Here is a 26,462-nt window from a genome sequence, read left to right on the forward strand (position 1 = left end):
TGTAAGAGTAATCACTAACAATAACGATTGTATTAGCATATATTCAAAGTGTGAAGGATTCAAAATCCATTACGTTCAGTCTTTTTTACAAGCCAATATAACGGAAGGTAAACCCACTGCGCTCAATCATTGAAAAAAGTTCTTGTTTCTATGTGTCCGTTTTTTTTGGTATGCTTTGTGCGACGGTTCGTTCAACTGAAGCGGATAAAATTTTGCGCGCATTTTATGACGCTACATTTCACCTTAAGCAGACATTTATACTGAATTCAATTTCAGGAATTAGCTTTCTGAACTCAGCTTCAGAATTCATTTCCAGGATTCAGAACCTGAACACTTTTGCTGATTAAAAACGTTTTTCTACATCAATCATTTCCGATCGAATCAGAAGTATTTTTTTTTTAATTTAGATCTTTAATGATCTCGACTTGACATGATTATGATCATACAAAAATCAAAATCACTTAGAGATCAGATCAGTTCTGATGATAATGATAATTTATTCCTTGATTAAGATCACCTGAAATTAGCAGTGATCGGTGGTTTTCCTAGATCTAATGATTTTTCAACTAACAGAATTTTGTTTTAATAACAACACCAGTTATTTCAACTAAAATATTTGTTGAAATTGAAAGGTATGTGTCCTCACTAATTGACAGCATTTTTTTTTTTTCAAACAGTTAAATTAGTTGTTTCAACCATCGTTTCTGCTAATCGAAAAACAAAAATGACAGTTTAGTTGAAACAACAATCGATTAGTTGTACCAAATTTTAACCAATCGAATTCAGAAAATCAACTAATATTCTGGTTGAAAAGGGATCGCGGGTGGTTCCGTGTGGATTCAGAAAATGAGTTCAGTTGCATAGTTCTAAAACTAAATTTATGACCCGATTTCTTGATATAGATTCCGAAACTAAACTTTGCAATTAAATTCTGAGCCTAATCAAGATTTAGAGTTTGGTTCTTGAATCCAGTACCAGAATTCAAAAGTTCAATGAAATGTTTGCAAAAAATCTCAACGGTTATAAACATTGGGTAAATTCTGCAAGTCGATTTTTTAGAACCGTTAAAATATTCTCAAAGGATATACACAATCTAAATGTACAAAAAAGTCTATTTGCTTCCTGTAAATAATACATTGTATGGTAGACTATGTTTGTAGTGAATAAGTTCAATTTTTGCAATGACTGAGTGGAAACATATGTTGGAGAAGCCAAATGAATGAAAAACTTAAAAGAAAAGATTTTTTGGTAAAAGATACGCATTCCGTGCATACGCGCAACCATTTCGCCACCCTGAACCTTGTGATAGACACAGCTCTAAAACACGGCTAGGCATATTAGAATGCATATGAACGCAGGTTCTAGTCCTGTCTCTGAGCGTATTTATTTTTCCAAGAAATTATCTTTTCTTTTAAGCTTTTCATTTATTTGGATTCTCCCATGTATGTTTCCACTCAGTCATTGCAAAAATTTATACTTAGTTATATAGCGACTATATGTCAAACCAACTAAAATTAATAAATCGTCAATAAGTTAAGGTTTCGGCTGCCGAGACATGTTTCCTAAGATGTGCCTTCGTTAATGTCCAAAATTCCTCAATTGGTCGAAGTTGTGGACAATTTGGTGGATTGGGACAAAAGTGACATTTTTGGTAGCATACCATTCTACCGTAGATTTCGAGTAGTGGCAAGAAGCAAGATCTGGCCAGAAGACAACAGGATCCTTGGGGCTTCGAATCATGGGTAGAAGTCGTTTTTGTAAACATTCTTTGATGTATATTTCCCTGTTTATTGAAGCAGTGGTGATGAAGGGTTTCGAAATCTTACCGCAGCTACAAATTGCTTGCCAGACCATAGCTAACTTACCAAATTTTTCGGTTTCAATAGATGTCTCGGACTGGATTAACAATTGCCCTTCTCGTACCGTATAATATTGAGGTCCCAGCAAGGATTTATAATCGAGTTTCACGTAGGTTTCGTCGTCCATAGTTATGCAGTTCAAATTTCCAGCAAGAATCGTATCGTACAGCTTTCGAAGCCTCGGCCTGATCGATGCTTGGACCAATTTTTTTCAACATTTAAACAACCTTTACGTAATAAACGTGATATTGGCAACAGTCTTACTCCTTTTATTTATTCGTTTCGTGAAAGACGCATAGAAAATACTCAAACAGGGAAAAAGTTATTGAGAAATCAAATCTAGAGTTATTTTATTACATTCTCGTGTTATGAAATTTTGAAAATGCACCCAGGTGAATATTGTAACGAAAGTCGTAGTCCTACGTCAAAATGTGACAAAACAAAAGCCTGATGTTCCAGCAAAGCAATCCGAAGTGACTACCCATCGGTTAATTTATGTTCTTGTTGATGAATGTATACACCCAGGGGCAAATTTACTCACCGATTTCCAGCGAAATTCACTCCAGTACTGGCGGACTGTGTCCTCGGGTACCTTCTAATTGATTCATCCACTAAACTGGTCATGGTACTTCCCAGCGAATTTCGTACACTGCTGCTGGTAGCCGACGAGGTGGTCCGCTGTTGATTACCGGTGGTGAACTGGTTGAACATCCGGTCTCGCTCTGCCTGTCGTGCCTTTTCCTGTTCGTTGTACAGCTTCGAATGGTACAGTTCGATGTTGTTCTTGAGATTCTGATACAGATCTCCTCCTTCCAACAAATCTGTACCCTGAGTCGCCGGCAGAACCGGATCACCAAACAAACTGGTCTGTTCCTGGTATTTTTGATTTTCCATCGATGATGACGGCGATGACGTCGAGTAATAGAAGCCATAGCGCGATCGTGATCCGACTGTCGAGGTGTCATCACTCTGGTTGAACATGTTTATGCCCATCGCATGGCGCCGCGCCTTGGAAGCCCACGCGTTGGTATCTGCTCCCAGTTGGCTAGTGGAACTTTCTACCTACGTATGTCACCATCTGAAACAGCGGAAAGGATTGTAATCAATAATTGGCATAGCAAATCTAAATCACAAGGCAATTTGGCATAATTTTAGTAATATTATGGATAAGCGAAAGCTACTGTTTCCGCCGTAGAACATTTCACCTAAGCAAACAAGCGAATACGCAATTATTTCAACTCGTTTGACCGGAGCCAACGTATTTTCCCACTTGATTTCCATTTTTAGCGATTTTGGTGTCAACGTGCTGCTCACGAAAGTGCTACTATTGAGGTCGAATTGTAAATACATATTGTTCGCGACACGCAGGAAATTAGGTGAAGCATGGTCCAGTTAGAATAAGCAATCAAGATCTTTCTGTTAATTACCCTAAAACCAAGCGGGACGGTACCTTCTAAAAAGTGTTTCGAGTAAAAGCTAATTATACGAAACAACGAAGAATCTATTAATAATTGAACCAATGAACGTAGGCGTTGTGGTCTAAATTAAATAAAAGTAAAAAGAGCATTCATAGATTTTGATTTTTCGTACCGTGAAACAACTTGGCAACTCTTATTGCAATGCATTCACACACCACTAGAAAATAGAAGCGACTAAACCACGACTGACATGAAACGTCTTATGGTATTATAAGCTGCTATTGAATTTTGTCCGGATCCGACCTGTGATTCCTGACCTGGAGAGTGGAGTGTGCTCAAAATGTCAAACCATAACCATTACATAAAAAATAAACATTTATTTTGTACATCATCTTATAACTATTTCAGGATTGTTTTTGTCAGTTCATCACTTTTATTCAATATAATATAGCTAGCTATTGGTTGAACTCATGGAAGAGAAAGGAGTCTAACATAAAATAAACATTAACGGGTGGCAACAAAAATTTTGGATTTTTTTTCGAGGCCTGTATGCTCAACAACAAACGAGCTCAGAAAGAACTAAGAGTGTGTGTGGTTCAAGCCATCTGGGTTGGCAATCAATCAAGATGTGTACCAGAACGAACGTTTGTAGAGAGTTTTGATCCCGTTTTTTTTCAAAAACATCATGCTGATGGACAATACGTGTTTCGGCCGTGTTTTTTCGTTCCAATTTGCACCCAAAAACCACAACCCGATAAATCTACCTCAGTGTCGCTTAATCGAAGATTTCTTCGGGGTTTTGAGTTCCTTAGTGTACAAAAATAACTGGAGAGCCACGAATTGCTAACAGTTGATTAGTAGAATCAAGAGATGCATTCGCAAAGTTGACATGAAGGCCGCACAACGCTCCTGTTCCGACATCAAACGGAAGCTTCGCCGAACATTCGATTACGGATCGTTTTCAAATGTTCACTAATTTTTTTCAACAATGAACAATGTATCTTTAATTTCAATACATCAGATCTTCTCCAAGTATGTTTGTCTATTTTTCACAGCTTGAGAAAGAAATTCCAAAATTTTAGTTGCCACCCGTAAATTGGGACTCCAATGGACTTAATGAAATGATAAATAAGTTTCATGTAAGAAAGGTCATGACAAGCAAGAATTTCGCGAACTGGGACATTGGATAGTCTACCTTGAGTATGCAAGGAATTTATTAGTTGAGATCTGACATCACGATACTCCACGCATGTCCAAACGACATGATCAATATCGCGACAACCTTCGCCACAAACGCAATGATTAGTCGCGAAAAGTCCAATTCGAAGGAGATGTGCATCTAACGTGTAGTGATTGGACATGATTCTGAAAATCACACGAATAAAATCCCTACACACATCCAGTCCCTTGAACCATGCCTTTGTCGATATTTTAGGAATAATTCAATGCATCCACCGATCCAGATCACCTTTATCCCAAGAAGTTTGCCAGCTGGCAGGTGTTCTTTGGCGAGACACGCTATATCACTCTCAATAACACTCCGTTTGGCTGAAATATCGTCTGTTTCATTGCCTGGAATGGAGCAATGAGCCAACACTGAAACTATTGTGATTTGATAATTATTATTCAAAATGTCGTCCAGGTATTGTTTAATCGAATGGCTTCAAATGCACTCAGACTATCTGTAAAGAGAAAATAGTGGATTGTAGATAACGTGACGATTACACTCAAACTATAATGAACGCTGCTAACTCTGCTTTATAAAAATATGCAGCTTCTTGAAGCCTAAATGAGGCCGAAACATTATTTGTGAACAGAACAAACCCAGTAGTCTTTTTAATTGTTGATCCGTCCTAGAAAAACAGTTTCTCAGAGTCAATATTCCTGAACCTACTTGAATATATTTTTGGGATTTCTATCGAGCGTGGGAGATCCGGGATTTCACGCACTTCGTGCTGCATGGATGTGTCGAAAAATAAAGTTGAGTCAGGGATATTTAGGAGGCTGACACGGATAGGAATATATCTTGAAGGGTTGATTTCCTGTGACATATGGTTAAAACATACTGTCATGAATCTTGTTTGAGATTAAAGCTCGAGTAGTCTTTCGAAGTTGTTAATAACCAGGGGATACAGTACTTCACATCTTATTAGCAGTCGTGATGAAAGCTCCCAAAAGCGATCTTTCAATGGAAGATCTCCCGCCAGAACTTCAAGACTCATTGTATGTGTCGAATGCATGCAGCCTAAAGTAATTCGCGAACAACGATATTGAATTCGCTCTAATTTGATAATATGAGAGTTTGCAGCGGAACGAAAGCAAACGCATCCATATTCCATCACTGAAAGTATGGTTGTCTGATACAATTTTATTAGATCTTTCGGATGAGCACCTCACCAAGATCCTGTTAACTCAAATTAACTCTTTGTTGGCCTTTTGTTATCAGGAACCTAATGTGTCCTTCCCACGTGCATTTGGAATCAAACCACACCCCGAGATATTTTAAAGTCAAAACCTGTTGGATCATTCTTCCCATCATATAAAGCCGAAGCTGCGCGGGATCGTGCTTTCTTGAAAAGACTGAAAACTTTGTTTTCTCTGCAGAGAATACGATACCCAGATGAACAGCCCAAACGGACAAGTTATTTAAGATATCTTGCAATGGTTTTTGCAGATCAATAGCTTTGGGTCCAGTAACTGAAACCACGACATCATCTGCCAATTGTCTTAGTGTGCATGGGGTTACTAGACAGCTGTCAATGTCATTCACGTAAATATTATATAGGAGCGGACTGAGGCATGAACCTTGCGGGAGACCCATGTATGTTGCCAAATGTATGAAAGTAATGCAAGGCAATCATTCGTCCCTCTATTTCTACGGAAACGAAATTTTGTATCTGATAAAAAGCCGTTCATCTCGACCCAAGTGTCGAGATGTCGAAAAATAATTTTTTCGAACAATTTTCTGATACAGGCCAACATTGCAATGGGTCTATATGAGTTGTGATTGGAAGCTGGTTTCCCCTGCTTTTGAATGGCGATAACTTTCACTTGCCTCCAGTCAGGTGAAACAATATTATGCTCAAAAAACTTGTTGAACAATTCCAACAAACGTCTTTTTGCGAGGTCGGGCTGATTCTTCATCAAGTTGAATTTAATTCTGTCTAACCCAGGAGCGTTATTGTTGCAAGACAAGAGTGCTATAGAAAATTCCTTCATTGAAAAGGGGCTATCAATGGAACCATTATCTGGAGGACACTCCCGAATAATGCTATGCGTAGGAACAAAGTCTGGGCAAACTTTCCATGCAAAGTCACATATCCATCGGTTCAAGTATTCCTCATTCTCATTTCCTACGTTACGATTCCACATTTGTCTCGCCCTATTCCAACCCTTCGACAAAATGTCTCCAATAGCTACATTTCTTGGCCCGAAGTATACTCTTGTACTTGTTTTCTAAAACCAATTATTTTTCAATTTTCTGAGGAATTCCTTCTAATCGTTTAAAAAACATTTTGAAAGCATTTTGTTTCGCGTGTTTAGCATCTGAGCACTCTTTGTCCCACCAAGGGTTTGGAGGCCTTTGGAGGCCTTCTGTTAGACGATGGACCAAGAAATCGTTTGGTTTGGGCTCGTTCTGCGGCCTCCAGAATCGAGCAAACGAGGAAGTCATATTCTTCCAGCAGGGGGAGTTCTTCCATTGAATTTAAGACACTTGAAAAATTACTTTGATATTTAATCCAGCCAATATTTTTGTCAAATCATATGGAATATTTTATTTTAATTAGCAATGCATTTGCTACTGCTGTTAGGACTTAAACGCATTGGATCGATACAAAAACAATTTCTTTTATATACACTTCGTAAATTAAACAGGACAGCATTTCCTCTACCATCATATGAAGCACGCTGCATGCTCATCAATATACAAACACTTAAAGAACGCCGCGACTTTGCAATGCTTTATTTTATCAGCGATATTATTTTTCAACGCATTCAATCAGCTCCATAATTATCGCAATTAAATTTTTATATACCTAGCCGTCAGCTACGTTCCAGGAAATTATTTTTAGAAAAACATGCTAGAACAAATTATGCAAAATACAGTCCAGTCAATCGAATAATGCGTCATTACAATAAATACTGCGAACATCTTGACCTTACTATGTCAAAAAATCAAATAAAATCTCAGCTTTGTCATAGAAATAATGCGTAGTATGTAAGTGAACATGGTAAACAATTTATATGTAATCTACATTTGCTTGACGAAATAAATAAATAAACTGTCGTTGTCCAACTTGAGCTTTTGGAGGAATATATACCGAAGCAATGCAAATGTCCTTTCCTTTAGTGTTTATTTGACAAGCAACAACTACTGTACTAGAAGTAGAAGGAATGTTTAAACTATAAAAGGAATAGCATTTCTAAATTCTTAAAAGCACTTCACCATATAGAGAGTCTCTATCGAGACGAATAATGTTAAATTCATTAAAATTTAAGGCTATGTTCGATGTAAGCCATGTTTCACACAAAGCAAACACATTACATTTTTGACTATGCAATAAAACTTTAAATGGATCAAGTTTTGGCATGATGCTTCGACAATTCCACTGCAGGACAGTGATTGAATCATTTGCCGCGGATGATAAATTATCCATCAAATGATACAAACCCTCAAAGAATTGGCCATTGAGCTAATAACTGCTTCAAAAAAGTTCTAGCTATTGGAAGGAATGCCGTTATGATGGTCTTTAGAAGTTCAGAAATATTGAATGTGGCTGTGAAACGGAGCTCACTGGATTATTGTCTATTCTGGTACTAGTTCATGGGTTGGTTTGTGAATTTGACAACTTTGCTTTTAAATTTTGCTTTTTAGATTTAACACGGGATTTTTTTTGGAAGGTTTAATTTTAGGTGCCTTTTTTGGTAATTTGGGGTAATTTCTTCCTCTTAACAGAACCTTGAGGAGTGACAAACGATGTGCCTTCCCTATTTTCATCAGAGTCAGATTCCTCTGACTCTAGATTTAAAAAACCGATTCGATTTGGAGGACATCGATGTTACATTGTATTATAAGGAGTGTATCGAAAAGTAGTTAGCAACATTGATTATTGAATAAAAAAGCGAAAAAAAAAACATATTTTTACATCAGTTTTTGATATATTGTAGAAAAATTTTCATTTTGCTGCACAGTTGCTTTTGTGACTTTTCTGGTGGCAGCTGTCCAGTTTTTTTTAACTCCTGCATGTTTTGGGACACTGTACCTTCCTTCCGAAAGTGACGCTTGACAATTGCCCAATACCTTTCGATTGGCCGAAGATCCGGGCAGTTCGGTGGGTTGATGTCTTTTTCCACGAATTGTACATTATTTTTTGACAACCACTGTAGAACGGAGTTGGCGTAGTGGGCTGAAACCAAATCCCGCCAGAAGAGAGGAAGGGCCTTATGCTTTCTGTACAATGGTAGCATTCTCTTCTTCAAACATTCTTCCTCGTACACCTTGGCGTTAATTGTGCCCTTCGTGAAGAAAATCGACGACCGCAAACCATGGGTTCAAATTGCTTGCCAGACCAACACCTTCTGCCCAAACGTTTTCATCGCCACCGTGGTGTCAGCGTCGTCCAGGTCCTGGTACACCGATTTCGTATAATATTGCGGTCCGGGCAGTGCTCGAGAGTCTTCCTTGGCGTAGGTTTCGTCGTCGATCAGGATGCATCCGCCTTTATTCTGTAGAATCCGGTTATACAGTTTTCGTGCTCTTGTTTTGGCCTGAACTTGCTGTACCAGGGACTTTTTCGGCACCTTCTTTTTCTTGTACGTTTTCAGGGAGTTCTGAACTTTGATCCGTTGAATCATCCCGATGCTAGTGTTAAACTGCTTGGCCAAATCCCGCGTCGACGCTGATGGGTTTTTCCTGATGTACTCAACCACTTTCAAGTCCCGGCCGGGCTGGCTGGGACCCGTTTTCTTACCGGATCGGGGCAAATCCTTCATGGATCGGGGCAAATCCTTCCTTATTATATTATATTGTGTTACATACTGCATTAAATTGTATTACATTAATATAAAACATTTATCATGGCGACGTAACGGGAGGGAGCATCAGGGCATCGGACGAATTGATGATTGGACGAGGAATTGTACATAGCCAGCCCAAGTCATTTGAAGGAAACTTATTTCCTATTGAAGGATTGAAATGAGTCTGACGCGCCCTTTTCAAATTTGCTGTATGCTTCATCCATGCACTAGATATTATGGTTAAAAGAGTATCTTTTATTCCCGCCGAATACGAGTAAGCGACTCTGCTTACTTATCCGTCCAACCCTTTTTTGTTCGCTTTTTGGTAACAGCTATAGTAAGAAGGTGAATGGATGAGTCATATCGGGGCAACTGTAAGCCTACCCTCATCCACTGGCAAGTCCTTGAGCTGATGGTGGGTTCACTTCACATCACAACATCACAATTTTTAAATGATTTTTTTTTAATAATCATCTAGTGATGTTTATGAAAATATGAATAATATGAAAAAGGCATTATCACACCACTACGTGGATAACACAGATTTCTACCTTTTTAGAATAGGGTAACCGTACCCCCATTCATCTCAGTTTTAGTAGTTATCTCATATGCGAAATTCAGTAATAGCCCTAAACCAGGGGTGGAAATAGGCAAAGTTTTTGATTCACAGCAAATAAAAATAGTTAGTATTATTATTTCTTATCACATATTTATAGTAGATATTATAACAAATTCTGCAACGAATGATTTTTGATAAGATAAATTTTGATTCTAATTAGAATTTATAAACGTCTTTATCGTTATCAGTATTACTGTCTGATTCGAAATCAACATTTCAACAAAGTTCGGTTCGTTTTAATGCTACTCTGTGTTCATTAAACAGACTTGAAGTTCAAATGGCTGTCACTTACAGTTCCTGTGATGTAGTGGTATAAGTGACGTTAATGTCAAAACTGATTACAGCTCAATTTTATCGGATATGGATTATCCGATGTCAATAATTTTAGACTCGTTAAGTGAGTTTATTTCGTCGGTCGCATCGAAATTCCATGTTTCGTAATGTATTTGAAATTTATTCAGCAATACCGTCATGGTGGAGTAATATCACCAATAAAAACAGCTAATAATATTAACATTATAACTATAATAAAAACATTATGACTATAATAAAAACATGTCAAAGCGTGCTATGGAGTTGAATAATATTACCCTATTTAGCTTGAATATCACACACAGAAGTAACAGGAGTGCGTGGTTCGTCTCGCTATCCATTGCCACATCGATGGTATTGTTGTTGGTTTCATTGCTAGTTGCTGGAGATGAGCCTTGTTGTACATTGTTTGCTGTTGCTGGTTGGTTGGATGGTAAGTTGTTCACTGCAGTTAATGCACTTTGTTCTATAGGGGATACGTTGGATGGTTTCGTTGAAGTAGATGCTTCACTGTTGTTGGTGACTGTCATAGGTGTACTGGGATTGCTTTGGGTTGGTGTGACGGAACCACTGTTGTCCTTTGGTGTAGTTGTCTCCTTGTCCAGTTTATCACATGGCTTACCGTAGTGAACAGCTTTTTGACAATACTTACATGTGGCCATCTGATTGTCATAGGTAACAAGTGATTTGCACGGAATTCTTGTATCTTGACCGAAAATCACATAAGAAGGTATAGGCTTCTTCAAGTGTATGCGTAATACACGTACGCCATTTAGAATGCCGGAGAAAAAAATCTTCCACTTTTCTTTTTCGATAGAGAGAACCTCTCCGTATTGGGACATAGTTTTGCGAATATATGAATCGGTGACGCTTGAGGGAAGATCATGCACACGTACTTCTATAGCACTATCTTCCATATATACTGGAATGTTGTACTTAATGTTCTCGTGCTCCACATAATGCACATTATTATTGTCTTTTGCGAATTTAATTGCATCCAATTCTTTATAAAACTGGATGTAAACAACATTATTCGTCTTATTGCATTGAAGTAAATGCACGCGTTTAATGTCCAGCTGCATTTGCTCCTTAAGCAAACCTTCAAGTTCTCGTATCGAAGATCGAATTTTGCATTGCCTAAAGTCAACAACAATTGTATTCTTTCGTGTCGGCGGTAGCTTTTGTTCGTTTGGTTCACTCATTTTCGAGGTCTATTGTTCACTACACAATACTGTACTTGGTTTCTTCTGTTTCCAACATAAGCGGTTTTGTTTTGTCGACTGACTTGGAGGAGATGTAAAACCGAACTGCATTGCGTGTTGATATTGCGCAGCGAAAGCTGTAAAATTAACATTATCAATTGGATTACGATCCAATCTGATTATTTTCATAAAACCTTCAACTATCATTCATTTTCTTTCATTCAGTATTCATTCTATTGCTATGAAACAACAGGTTGCGAAATAGAATACGGTTTGTATCAAAGGAGAACATGGGTTGAAACTTCGTGACCCGTGCCGTAACTAAACCGGCATTTTTCCCAACTCTGGTGATAAAGACTTAAACGAGTTGATGTACAAACTCCTTTAATATTCCTTATCACCCATAATTAAACTTCCTGTAGATGCATAATTTGCAATTTTCCAGTCTGATTGACACGCGTTATCCTTTGTTAAAAATTACTGTAGGATTACTCTGCCCATACTTGCATATCAGTCCCGTATGGAAAATTGGCATGTCGAGAAAAAGAAGATCAAATTTTGTTTCCGGATTTTTTGATTTATTGTGCTATCTAATGCTAAATCATGGTATTATTATATGAAATATCGGTAATACACCTTTGCTATTCCAATATTGCAACAAATGAAATTATTGAAATTTGCACTGAATGGGACTGATATGCGGATACTTTGCATATGGGACAGATATGTGTTAATATTTTTTCCACATTTTACTGAACAAACCCTCAACTCGTATTGCAATTTCTGAGGGTATATTGAGAATAGATTTCATTCCTCAAGCAAACTCAAAATTTGCAAAAATCGATATGGGACTGATATGCGAGTATGGGCAGACTGGTGTCACTAATTTTCACGTCCCTCATTGAGATCAACGATTTTAGATGTAAATCTATCGGCACTCATGTCTGATTTTGCTCGCATGAAATTTTCTTCCAAATGCTCAAAGTTGACCGAATCGTACAGTACTTTGATCTTACAGGAATCAGTGATAATAGTAGTTCAAAATCATCACAGATTAGTATTGATTTTGATCGATGTGATTCAAAGATCACTGATGAACTGATCTTAAAAAAATAGATCAGTAGTGATCTTTATTGGGAATATCACAATTCGATAATATATGTCTATTAAAATATTTTTCGGAATCAAAATTCATAAAAGTGTCAAAAATTACTTCAATTATCGATATTTTCAGATTTAAAAGATAGATTAATATAATTAAAATGATTTACGTGATCACTATATTTAATTCTAGATCGTACTTGAATAGTTTTTATGTATGCCCACGTAAACAATTTTAAATAAATCTTAAGGTGATCTTGAGCAAGATCGCATCAGGTTTTTCAAGAAGTAGATAAAAAAAAACTTTAAAATGATTGAATAGTTACAGATATTTTCCCCCGCTTTTGAAAACCTAATTATTAACAATTGTGTCGTACGTCAAGGTAAGTAATTGAACAAGTCTCAGAAAACAAAATAGCCAAAAAATGTAGGATTTAATACTATTACAAAACTGTATGAATATTACATTGTGATCGGGGACTTGTCGGAGAGTTAATTAGCACAAGTTGCTACACCTGTTCTCATGCGAATGGAGCACTCGAACTCCGTTCTTGGCTAAATGCACTGAGAATGAACGAAGCGTTTTTAGTTTCGTTACCCAATTTTTCAATTCACGGTGTTCGGATTTCTGATTCACAATCGGAAATCTTGATTCACATTTTGCTCCATTAGAATACAGGATTTCACAAAGAAACCTGACACCTGACATTCTTCAGTGTTCGGTTTCTCCCTCCCTTGTTTGGTTCCAGTCTAACCGGAGAACAAAATGTGTCAGGTTCCTTTGTGCAACCCTGTAAATAGGACTAAATATTTATAAAAATAAGCAAGACAATTTTAATAAATTTACATATATTTTTGAAAATATTCGAGTGATATAGAAATTTGTTTTTTTTGTGGTTGTAGTTGAAAACAGTTATTATCGATTTAGTTTTAAAAATGTATAGATTGTCACTTTGAATTCTAAGATCATGATAGCCTGTAAATAAACGTAATTCTGAAGGATACGAAAAGCGAATCTTCGTTCCCGCAGCGATAATTTCCTTTGGTAGCAGCAGTCCGGTTCGAACGGCAAATGGTCTTGGAACGAGGTCACTGTTTTTATTTTCACTCTCCTCTGCTCCGATTTTCGCGAGGGAGGTAAAAACGGATCGATAAAAAGTACTCGAAAGGTTCGTTAACCTAAAAACGAAATAAGCCGTTATAGACCATGGGACAAGAGTTATTACAGAAGCTTCGAGAAAATTTTAAAATTGAACTTTTGACAGATTGAATAGTTATTAAGATTTTTATTTAATTTTTTTTGTTTGGCATCAAACAAGAGGTTATATTGAATGTGCACATTGTGAATGTGACAATTTCTTGAAACCTTATTTTTACTGGTTCGGATAGCAAATGGTAAACGGCCTTTACCTTGACTTTCTGACATATCAATTCGACTCCTCTAGTATAAGGTAAGAGTTTAGCTGCAAGAAACTATACTTAAATGACCCTTTGCACTTTTTCTCCGCATCATTTTTTTCTTCTTCTTTGAATACTATGGCTCTATTATTTTTGCATTTTCTTTCTCCTAGTTCCCTCGTTATTTTGATATCGTTAAAAAACGAAAAATTAAAATCACTGACTCACCAGAAGTCATAAATAAACAAAAGGCGGAAGTATTATGTTACAGACATAACTGGAGGACGTGAACACAAATTAAACTTACATGCTTCTTTCACACTTCCGAATATAGATAATCGTTCGTATTAGTTGATTGTGTGAATGTTGCAACTTTTAATGTTTCATATTCGACCATACAAATCAATAACACGGAACAAGGGAGAGTAAAAATACAACAAACAATGTTGAAGTAGTAGTTTTTTGTGGATTTAAATACTTACTAGAGGAAAACTTCGCATAATCCTTTGATAATGTTCTGATGGTTCTACTAAGAATCGATTTGCAGAATTGCGAAATGTTGAGTACTCTGTGCCATCATTTATTTACACCAGAGTCTAAATTTTGGAAAAGTATTTAAGAACTGAAACTTAACTCAAGAACTAAATCCGAGATCTGGAACAGGGTTTAGCTGGAAAATTCAGTATTGGAATCCTGATCGTTAGTTCGGTTCATGAATGTTGTTCAGGAATAATGAAACTAAACTTGAATTTCGAACCTGAAAAAAGAAACTTAATTCAGTTCCAAAATGTCCCGGGTTGACGGTTCAATGCAAAGGGCACTGGTCTTACAAACCAGTTGTCGTATGTTCGAGCCCCGACCTGGAAGGATTCATAGTGTCAGTAGAATCGTAGCACCAGCCCTACAATGGTTCCGTACACTCTGAATTGGCTGCAAAGTCTGTTGAAACAGAAGGTCAAATTCCACTACAGGAATGTAATACCAAGGCTTTTCTTTTTTCAGTTCCAAAATCTAGTTCCGAATTCAGTTCCAGCATGCAGGTTCTGAACCCTGAACCTGTATTCTAGAACTGATTTAGGAATCAAATTCTGAAACTGATTGCCAGGAAATATATTCTGGCTCAGAAGTCAGTTCCAAAACTCAGGTTCGGAGTTCAGATCTGAAATTCATGTCTTGAATTTTGTTTCAGAATTAGAATTCTGGAATCGTATTCCGAACATAAAGGCACTAAACGCATTTCCTAAACCTAGTTAATAAATCAGTTCCAAAAATCTAATTCCTGGATCCAGAATTAGGATTCTGTTTCATTGTATTTGTTTTGGAATCTGAATTCTGCAACTAGACCTGAAATTAAGCTTAAAATCCAGGTTGAACTAAATATCAGGTGGACTGGAATCCAGGATTTGAATTCAGTTCAACAATTCAGTTTTTAATGCAGTTCCAGAATTCAATCCATATGAGGTCTGTTTTTGCAGCGTTGGTGGAAGGTCCTCGTCACGTCGTTGAGTTCTGTCTAACGCACAAGAAGAAATGATCGATTTTCGATCACCTTTTATACTCGCCCAGTTAAATATCGGAACCGATATGAGCTTTGAGTTATTTATGATTGTCTCACATTGTTGGAAATTTCATCATAAATTGCTGATCGTATTTCTGATGACATGGAGAATGAATTATGTTGATGCGTTTAGTAAGACTCGAGATATTCATGATTATGTTCTACCCATTCTTCCTCAGGGCGAATTTTGAAAAGTCGCCGTAAAGTAAGACGTATTCCAATTAAAAACAACCATAACATTTCCAGTTCGCTTTCACATCTTATCCAAGTCAGTCGATAAAACAAAACCGCTTACACTGAAAATAATTTGCATGCTAGCATCATGTGCAAAGCGTTCGATCTATCACTGCTTATAGAACACATGAAGTTCATGAAAATAAACACTTAACTCATAAAATGAGTGTAAAATCTGTTGATATTTAGTGCATGGAACAACCGAAATCAGCTCTGCGCCTAATTCGTATTACTGTTTTTGAATTAGTTGATTTTAACAACCAAATTTCCAAAATATCTATGAAATTAGTTAAAATTGAGAATTTACTTTGCTGAAAAAAACTCTTATTTTTAGAGAATGTGTTTAGCTGGCGAATATCCTGGACAAAAACCAACAATATTTCAATCCAACACAAAATTCTCATTGACAACAAATTTTGTTATTAAAATCAGAATATTTGTATCTATTTATCTATCACCATCATTGCTAAAGGACAGCACAAAGAAAACAAAAATGAAATTGGTTTTATTAACAAGTTTATTAGCCAAAAACTCATGAGAAGTGAACATTTAGGGGTTTTGTTGGTTTGTGCAAAAAGCACATATTTTGTTTCTATTTCTTCGCGTTTCGCCTGCGGCTCGTCAGTGCTTAAAGCAGTTCAAATTGAACTGCCATCTCGTGCCTAGCAGTTCAACTTAAACCGCTAAGCAGACGCAAAGTTTGCACTACTTATGCAACCCTCAAACAATATTAACACAAGTGCTATATTATTTCTGACGTCTCAGGCGTAAACGAGTGACGGCTTATTACTGGCCGTCGCAGAATGTGAACATTTAGGGGTTTTGTTGGTTTGTGCAAAAAGCACAGCTAAGCTTAGCGGTTTAAGTTGAACTGCTAGGCACGAGATGGCAGTTCAATTTGAACTGCTTTAAGCACTGACGAGCCGAAGGCGAAACGCGAAGAAATAGAAACAAAATATGTGCTTTTTGCACAAACCAACAAAACACCTAAATGTTCACATTCTGCGACGGCCAGTAATAAGCCGTCACTCGTTTACGCCTGAGACGTCAAAAATAATATAGCACTTGTGTTAATATTGTTTGAGGGTTGCATAAGTAGTGCAAACTTTGCGTCTGCTTAGCGGTTTAAGTTGAACTGCTAGGCACGAGATGGCAGTTCAATTTGAACTGCTTTAAGCACTCATGAGAAGTGTCAAAGCAAAGCAATCCATTAAAAAACTAAAAAGGACAGTCTTGTTGAAACTGCTTTCAAATTGTTTTGATGTTTTTCGCATGTGTTACGATATATCCACATATAAATTTCTAAACCAATATGTAAAAATGACGTAAACTCTTAGTGGAAAGTGTATTTATTCAGAATTTGTGCGCTTTTGAAGCGATTGTGCGTAATAATGTTTTTACGCGGAACAGTGAGGTGAGTTTCGAATGTTGCACTCTAATTGTATATGTCAAATGATGTTTTTGGTATCTTTCAACCTTCTGGGCTACGCCGTCCGGTGTACTACTTGTATTCGGTTTTTGTTTTCCGAGTGCTCAAAGTTATCAGTGAGTGAGTCGATTTCGCGAAGTCGAATGAAGAAAACAGCGTTTTAGAAGAAAAATTTGTAAAAAGAAGCTCATGTTTCGTTTATGTCTTTTTCTCCAATACAACATCGTATTTATACCTGCCAATATAGAAAAGACAACCGCGACTGAATTTTTTTTTTCGGTAGTAGTGTGCCATCTAGTGGCTAGTAGTCATAACGACGTTAACGTTTTTTCGGTGACAGTGCGCCATAGAGCTGCAAATTTCAGAATCCTATTCAACCATTTATGTTGGTAGAAAACAACGTTTTATTTCTCTAATTCAACTAAAAAACTAAAAAAGTTGAATGGAAATGAAGTGTTTCTAGCTGAGAAATGACAGCATTGGTGAATTCAACTAAAAAAATAGTCATTTCAACAAATATTTCATTATTATTATTAGGGGAATGAGAATAATAAATTTAAATTAGCAAAAGTAAGATTTTTTTAAGTTGTCTCAAAAAATAACTAACTGAAATCAGAAATTCAACTAATTTTTTCGCCAATATGCTGATTTCGGTCTTTCCGTGTGGCAATCATGCTACGTTTATATGAAATGCACTTAAAAACGATCCCATATATCGTTACCTCTAGAATCTATATGCATTTCATGTGAATGTCACACAGTTTTCACATAGATTTCAATTGAAACAGAGTCGACCGAATCAAGTGTTTTGCATATACAGGGTCCGCCATGTAACTTTTTTTTTGAACTAGCAGTTATTTCGACATTGGTAACCTTAATGTCACTTCAGATTTGACAGAAATTTAGTTTTATCCTTCCGCTGAACGAAAATGGTTGTGTATACGCTTGAGGAACGCGTGAAAATAGTGCAGTTTTACTTTGAAAAACATGGTAATGTTGCGGAATGTGTGCGAAAAAATCATCTTCTCGAATGAGGCCCATTTTCAGCTCGGAGGGTATGCTAATAAGCAAAATTGTCGCATCTGGGGGACGGAAAACCCGTCTCCACGGTCAATGGCGAGCGCTACCGCGCCATGATTAGCAATTGGTTCTTCCCGTTACTTGAAGAGGAAGACTTGGACACCATTTGGTTCCAACAAGACGGCGCTCCGTGCCACACAGCCAACACTACGATCGATCTTCTGCGCACAGTCTTCGAAGATCGAATTATCAGTCGAAATTCGGATGTCGTTTGGCCGCCTCGGAGCTGTGATTTGACGCCGTTAGACTATTATCTTTGGTGGGCCGTCAAAGATAAGTGTTATGTAGACAAGCCAGAGACAATTCAAGCCTTGAAAGACAACATTCGTGCAGCCATAGCTGAAATAAAGCTGCATACAATCGAAAATGTACTTAAAAACTGGACCGACCGTATGACGTACTGCAACTGCCAGTAATAAGCCGTCACTCGTTTATGCCTGAGACGTCAGAAATAATATAGCACTTGTGTTAATATTGTTTGAGGGTTGCATAAGTAGTGCAAATTTTGCGTCTGCTTAGCGGTTTAAGTTGAACTGCTAGGCACGAGATGGCAGTTCAATTTGAACTGCTTTAAGCACTCATGAGAAGTGTCAAAGCAAAGCAATCCATTAAAAAACTAAAAAGGACAGTCTTGTTGAAACTGCTTTCAAATTGTTTTGATGTTTTTCGCATGTGTTACGATATATCCACATATAAATTTCTAAACTAATATGTAAAAATGACGTAAACTCTTAGTGGAAAGTGTATTTATTCAGAATTTGTGCGCTTTTGAAGCGATTGTGCGTAATAATGTTTTTACGCGGAACAGTGAAGTGAGTTTCGAATGTTGCACTCTAATTGTATATGTCAAATGATGTTTTTGGTATCTTTCAACCTTCTGGGCTACGCCGTCCGGTGTACTACTTGTATTCGGTTTTTGTTTTCCGAGTGCTCAAAGTTATCAGTGAGTGAGTCGATTTCGCGAAGTCGAATGAAGAAAACAGCGTTTTAGAAGAAAAATTTGTAAAAAGAAGCTCATGTTTCGTTTATGTCTTTTTCTCCAATACAACATCGTATTTATACCTGCCAATATAGAAAAGACAACCGCGACTGAATTTTTTTTTTCGGTAGTAGTGTGCCATCTAGTGGCTAGTAGTCATAAAGACGTTAACGTTTTTTCGGTGACAGTGCGCCATAGAGCTGCAAATTTCAGAAGCCTATTCAACCATTTATGTTGGTAGAAAACAACGTTTTATTTCTCTAATTCAACTAAAAAACTAAAAAAGTTGAATGGAAATGAAGTGTTTCTAGCTGAGAAATGACAGCATTGGTGAATTCAACTAAAAAAATAGTCATTTCAACAAATATTTCATTATTATTATTAGGGGAATGAGAATAATAAATTTAAATTAGCACAAGTAAGATTTTTTTAAGTTGTCTCAAAAAATAACTAACTGAAATCAGAAATTCAACTAATTTTTTCGCCAAAATGCTGATTTCGGTCTTTCCGTGTGGCAATCATGCTACGTTTATATGAAATGCACTTAAAAACGATCTCATATATCGTTACCTCTAGAATCTATATGCATTTCATGTGAATGTCACACAGTTTTCACATAGATTTCAATTGAAACAGAGTCGACCGAATCAAGTGTTTTGCATATACAGGGTCCGCCATGTAACTTTTTTTTTTGAACTAGCAGTTATTTCGACATTGGTAACCTTAATGTCACTTCTGATTTGACAGAAACTTAGTTTTATCCTTCCGTTGAACGAAAATGGTTGTGTATACGCTTGAGGAACGCGTGAAGATAGTGCAGTTTTACTTTGAAAAACATGGTAATGTTGCGGAATGTGTGCGAAAAAATCATCTTCTCGAATGAGGCCCATTTTCAGCTCGGAGGGTATGCTAATAAGCAAAATTGTCGCATCTGGGGAACGGAAAACCCGTCTCCACGGTCAATGGCGAGCGCTACCGCGCCATGATTAGCAATTGGTTCTTCCCGTTACTTGAAGAGGAAGACTTGGACACCATTTGGTTCCAACAAGACGGCGCTCCGAGCCACACAGCCAACGCTACGATCGATCTTCTGCGCACAGTCTTCGAAGATCGAATTATCAGTCGAAATTCGGATGTCGTTTGGCCGCCTCGGAGCTGTGATTTGACGCCGTTAGACTATTATCTTTGGTGGGCCGTCAAAGATAAGTGTTATGTAGACAAGCCAGAGACAATTCAAGCCTTGAAAGACAACATTCGTGCAGCCATAGCTGAAATAAAGCTGCATACAATCGAAAATGTACTTAAAAACTGGACCGACCGTATGACGTACTGCAAGGCCAGCCGAGACAGCCATTTGAATGAAATTATATTCCACAATTAACCGGAAGGATTGTACTTTAATATGAAAAAATAAATTTTGAAATCGGATGAACAGTGTGTGTTTTATTGCATGTTTGAAAAAAAAGTTACATGGCGGACCCTGTACATTTGTGCTGTACTAATTTCCACTAGAAAATGAAGTGTTTATAATCTAATCTCGCATCTTAGTGAATTTGAACATGAAATCTTGAAACAAATCACTTTGGTTAGGTATTGATATGAAAAGGAATATTTAATTAAAGTGGTGTTTACACATGAATCGATCGTGCAAATTTTTATCAGTGTACGTTCGGGACGGAAGAAACCAAGTACAGTATTGTGTAGTGAACAATAGAACGATCTCGAAATGAGTGAACAAAACGAACAAAAGCTACTGCAGCCACTACGAAAGAATACAATTGTTGTTGATTTCAGGCAGTGCAAAATTCGACCTTCGATACGAGAACTTGAAGGTTTGTTTAAGAAGCAAATGCATCTTGATATTAAACGTGTACATTTACTTCAATGCAATAAGACAAATCATGTTGTTCCGATGAATGTTAATTGAATAAACATTTGTTTTTTTTTGTGTTTCTAAGATATATACACAGTATAAACATACAAGAAAAAAATTGATCGTTTTGAAAACGGACTCAAATGCAAAATTTATACTATACAACATTTTGGTTGGTGATTGCCGAAAATTTGACAGAAGCTGCTATATTGCTATCTATATTGTATACAACATTTTCAGTCCGGCAGAAGATGCTGCAAGAACTCGAGTCTCTCAATGCATGAACCTTGAGAGAATTTTGCTACATTTCTTCGCTCCACTTCATACTCTGAGTATTTCACACCCTTAAAAAAAATTTACAATCTGATAATAATCGTTGCTGTGTGGAATTTCCCAAGAGAGAATCGCAAGTTGACAATTATCGCAGAAAATCGAATCGATGATTCAACTTGATGTTTCTCATACTAGGTTACAATATTTCAAAACCCTTGTGTGGAGCATTCACAGACATTTTCATAGACACAACTTATACAAAGGTTATATGAACATAGAATAAGCGGCAATAGTAAAATGATTCTATCGCAATTATCCACTGCCCATGCAGAATCGGATCGCGAAACAAGAATAAGCGACCGTTTGTTGCTTCAGAGAGGATCCCCATCCCCACAGCAGCGTGCTAACCTTCGATTCTCAGAAATGTCATCGAGAGAAATTCGCTCTCGCACTGGTGTCGATTCTATGTTAAACGAGCCATGCCAGGTTTTTGTTGTTGCGATTATTTCCGTTTCTCTTTGATGGCACTGATTCAATCGTTGAAGAGTTGCCGGTGAACGTTCTTAGATACGATAAAAGCCATCCTTGCTATACAATGTTTGAAATATTTTTGAAATACGATCAAATTGGGTCTTGGAGTACAAACATTATGTCCAAAAATGATTTCTGTAAACCTACACTTAAAAACACCGTAAATATTGCCTGTATGGCCTTGCTTCTTGTAGCACGCCGTGAAGCAAAGTTCTTCTCGTATAGTAATAACGAGAATGAATTTCATTGCATTGCCATGGATTGCTTAGTTGACTGAGACTGACAGCATAGTTAACGGGTCTGCTCAGTAGCATATACTCTCACGCATCCTAATTTCTCTAATATAGGTCTCTCATTCAGTTATGTCAAGCAAAGTTTTCACAGCGGGTGTTTTTTTTTGTTGCTTCGTTCGTTTGAGGATTCACAATACAAGCCCTGCTTATCATAGCCAAGTCGCTTACCTTTGTCAACTTTGACAGCTTGTGTGCTTATTCTGTGGGTGGCATAAGTAGTATATTAAAATGCTTAGCTTAAAGCCGGGTATAAATGAAGCAATATTGATTAATTAAGGAACACCAGCTGCAGCTAACAACTTACCCAACGCCTGGGCAAAAAGTAACGATTATTCCGCCAACAACAGTGATGCCGAATCAATGCTCCCCGTTCATTCGCTAGATGGCAACGAAAACCTCACCTCCAAGCAGAGATGGCATTTCACCAGAGTTATACACGCTAGAGTCAGATTTTTGCCACACCAAGGATGAAAAAAACGAAGCACCGCACAAAGAGGAAAGCGCACTTCTTCTCAGTGTCGAATAGACAGCATTTGAGTGTGTGCTTGTGGTTAAAGCAGCTGGCGCGAGTGAAACACATTCTCTTCGCATGAATCGCTCACACGCGCTCTCGTCTAAATACACCCAAGTGACCACTGGCGCGTGATTGTGAGCGAACACTTCTGTGAACTTCAATTAAAAGAGAGTAGATCTGGCCTTGCTATGAAAAATTTGCAAGGAAAACCGAAAATTTTACGATAAATTGTTTTATTTTGCTGATTTTGCGTGTCCACGCTTCATCTACGAAAACCATACAGCAGAGTGCTCACCGGCGTGTACACCTCTGTGAAAGTATCTGCGTCCTCCTCAGAGAATTTATTAGCTAATGCTCTAGCACTTTGGTGCGATTCAGTGGAAGAGGTAAAAGGAAATAAACAAACGCACTCATGATGCGTGCACACTTACACAACAGCGGTGTATAAATGTGAAAGAGAAGAGCTCTCGTTGAAGTTGTCAGTGCGAGGGGGAGAAATTTTGCTTGCTCTTCGTCACACAGAGGAGATAGACATCTCTGCCTCCAAGGAAGAAAATAACGAGAACCAGCAAAAAAATGAACACCTCATACTGTATAGTTCAAAATCAAATTTTCAACAGCTTTTACTGCGAAGTGCAATCGTTTTGTCTTCTCTCTCTCTCTCTTCACTCTCTCTCTCTCTCTCTCTCTCACACACACTACACACACACACATACACACACACACACACACACTCACTCTCTCGTGTTTGTGTTTGTGTTTTGTGCTGTGTGTTTTGTGTTTGTGTTTGTGTTTGTGTTTGTGTTTGTGTTTTGTTTGGTTTGTGTTTGTGTTTGTGTTTGTGTTTGTGTTTGTGTTTGTGTTTGTGTTTGTGTTTGTGTTTTGTGTTTGTGTTTGTGTTTGTGTTTGTGTTTTGTGTTTGTGTTTGTGTTTTGTGTTTGTGTTTGTGTTTGTGTTTGTGTTTGTGTTTGTGTTTGTGTTTGTGTTTGTGTTTGTGTTTGTGTTTGTGTTTGTGTTTGTGTTTTGTGTTTGTGTTTGTGTTTGTGTTTGTGTTGTGTTTGGTGTTTGTGTTTGTGTTTTGTGTTTGTGTTTGTGTTTGTGTTTGTGTTTGGTTTGTGTTTGTGTTTGTGTTTGTGTTTGTGTTTGTGTTTGTGTTGTGTTTGTGTTTTGTGTTTGTGTTTGTGTTTGTGTTTGTGTTTGTGTTTGTGTTTGTGTTTGTGTTTGTGTTTGTGTTTGTGTTTGTGTTTGTGTTTGTGTTTGTGTTTGTGTTTGTGTTTGTGTTTGTGTTTGTGTTTGTGTTTGTGTTTGTGTTGTTGTTTGTGTTTGTGTTTGTGTTTGTGTTTGTGTTTGTGTGTTGTGTTGTGTTTGTGTTTGTGTTTGTGTTTGTGTTTGTGTTTGTGTTTGTGTTTGTGTTTGTGTTTGTGTTTGTGTTTGTGTTTGTGTGTGTGGTTTGTGTTTGTGTTGTGTTTGTGTTTGTGTTGTGTTTGTGTTTGGTGTTGTGTTGTGTTTGTGTTTGTGGTTTGTGTTTGTGTTGTGTTTGTGTTTGTGTGTTGTGTTTGTGTTTGTGTTGTGTGTTTGTGTTTGTGTTTGTGTTGTGTTTGTGTTTGTGTTTGTGTTTGTGTGTGTTGTGTTTGTGTTTGTGTTTGTGTTTGTGTTTTGTGTTGTGTTTGTGTTTGTGTTTTGTGTTTGTGTTTGTGTTGTGTGGTTGTGTTTGTGTTTGTGTTTGTGTTTGTGTTTGTGTTTGTGTGTGTTGTGTTTGTGTTGTGTGTTTGTGTTTGTGTTTGTGTTTGTGTTTGTGTTTGTGTTTGTGTTTGTGTTGTGTTTGTGTTGTGTTTGTGTTTGTGTTTGTGTTTGTGTTTGTGTTTGTGTTTGTGTGTGTGATTCATATCTTCTGTGAACTGTCCTCTTCGCTATTAATTTAAATACACGAGAGATCATGGTGTTAGCTGATTACATCAAAACAAACAAAATATTAAGTGTACCATAAAATCTCAATATAAACAAATGAGCTAACGAATCGAAAGGTTCTCACTGGTTTGACATTTGTGTTATAAATGTGATGATGGGAACTCAACAGTGCAACCATTTTATCACCATTGATGCCAGTTTCATGGAGGACCGTAGATGTGCGCCAAAAAAAGATCGTGACTGTCATGTCTGGAAATTCGTTTGTGGTATTACCATGAAGCAGGGCCGGTGAAACATGTTAAGCCCAGATGGTTAATTTTTTGTACGGTACACACCTCCTACCGACATATAAGTGACGTTACTTATTAATTTACGAAAAAATAGACATGATGAATTTCTTGTATTGATAAAACCAGTGTTGCTAAGCTCATTCAAATTGCACACATTCTGCTCTCTCGTGTGCCACCTAAACATCAAAGACTCTCCTGTGAGCGTGCTCCACACACATTTTTTTCACATGATTGCTCTACGGCATTCTTAACTGGTTAGTGACGATCAAACATTCTACACATCAGTCGTGCTAACTTTGGCCCTCACGTGTACAGACAAGCATGCACACTCCTACTGCACTCGTTGCTCTTCCACTCTCGCACCTTTTGCTTACTCTTTGATTATTACACACATGAAAACTCCTTCTCGCTCTTTCGCTCCCACTCGCTCTTTCGCTCTCACTCGCTCTTTCGCTCCCACTAGCTCTTTCGCTCCCACTCGCTCTTTCGCTCCCACACGAACTCTTATTCGAACTCTAAGTTCTATTGCTGCGTTGAGGTTCCATTCGTTTTTCGTTATTATAACGACAATACTAAAAATCTAATCACAAACCATGTTTCATGTAGCAGTTTCAACCATATTACCGCTATTTACTTGAATTTCGTACAGAGAATTAACAGGAGTACAGGACTAGAACGAACACAAACAATCGTTCAAACCAGCCCCTCACAGGAGGGCTGTTTCAAACACTGCGCAAAACCCTGAACTCCTGTTACTTCTATAAATAAAATTCATACTAAATAGCGTTTAATTGGGTTTACTCCAATTAGACCATGAGAGTAAAACAATCCTGGAATTAAAACGAAGTGTTTTTCTCGGTAATCAATATTCAGAATGTTCTTTTACTGTATTTGCATTGCATGCTGCTATTGGGTATTGGAATTTCGACATGTGAATATTGTCATCTGCTAGTGAAAATCGTATCCGCTCTTTTTATTTTTTCGAGAAGCTGTGAAATACATCAGCAGCGTTAAGGTCAAACCGCATTCAGCCGACATTGCCATCGCCGATCTTTTTTTCGCTCTTCGGTTATGACTGAGCTGCCGGCGTGCGCATGTATAGGTACGCCGGACCCGACATAAAAATCATATCTTTGGCAACGATATTCCTCACCGAGCTTTTCGCAGCGTAGCAACTGTGTCGGATCCGGCGTACCTATACATGCGCACGCCCGTGCTCAGCCACAGCCGAAGAGAGAAAAAGTCAACGCCGGAGAGCTCGGATCGGCCGAATGCGGAGTGCCCTTAACTGGGATCAAGTTGTAGCACACTCCAGCGACTATCATGGTGCTCGCATAAGCTTCGATTTGCCAAAAAACTACCGTGCGCAGCACACTGCCAGTACACTGGAAGAGTGCTCACACTCCATGTGTGTAGATATGGACTCGCTCTTGGAGTTATTCCTAACATGATATGAAAGATTGTGGACTGACTCGCAGCAGCAACCCACTCGCAGTAAGTGTTTACTCCTGCTGACTCTCACTCATCGCACCAAAAAGAAAACACCACTCGTGTTCAAAATGTACCGTGTTGT

General features: G+C 37.7%; 1 protein-coding gene across 1 annotated transcript in view; it reads right to left on the reverse strand.

Annotated features, from left to right (window-relative positions):
* LOC131439405 (protein stum) overlaps positions 1 to 26,462 on the reverse strand; it is a 215,749-nt gene that overhangs the window by 82,645 nt on the left and 106,642 nt on the right. The window contains exon 2 of the mRNA XM_058610367.1: positions 2,401 to 2,937. Within this exon, the coding sequence (XP_058466350.1) occupies positions 2,401 to 2,852 (452 nt within the window). The 5' untranslated portion in view covers positions 2,853 to 2,937. The remainder of the gene's footprint in view (positions 1 to 2,400; positions 2,938 to 26,462) is intronic.

This window comes from Malaya genurostris, chromosome 3, assembly GCF_030247185.1.
Source record: "Malaya genurostris strain Urasoe2022 chromosome 3, Malgen_1.1, whole genome shotgun sequence".
Taxonomy (NCBI): domain Eukaryota; kingdom Metazoa; phylum Arthropoda; class Insecta; order Diptera; family Culicidae; genus Malaya; species Malaya genurostris.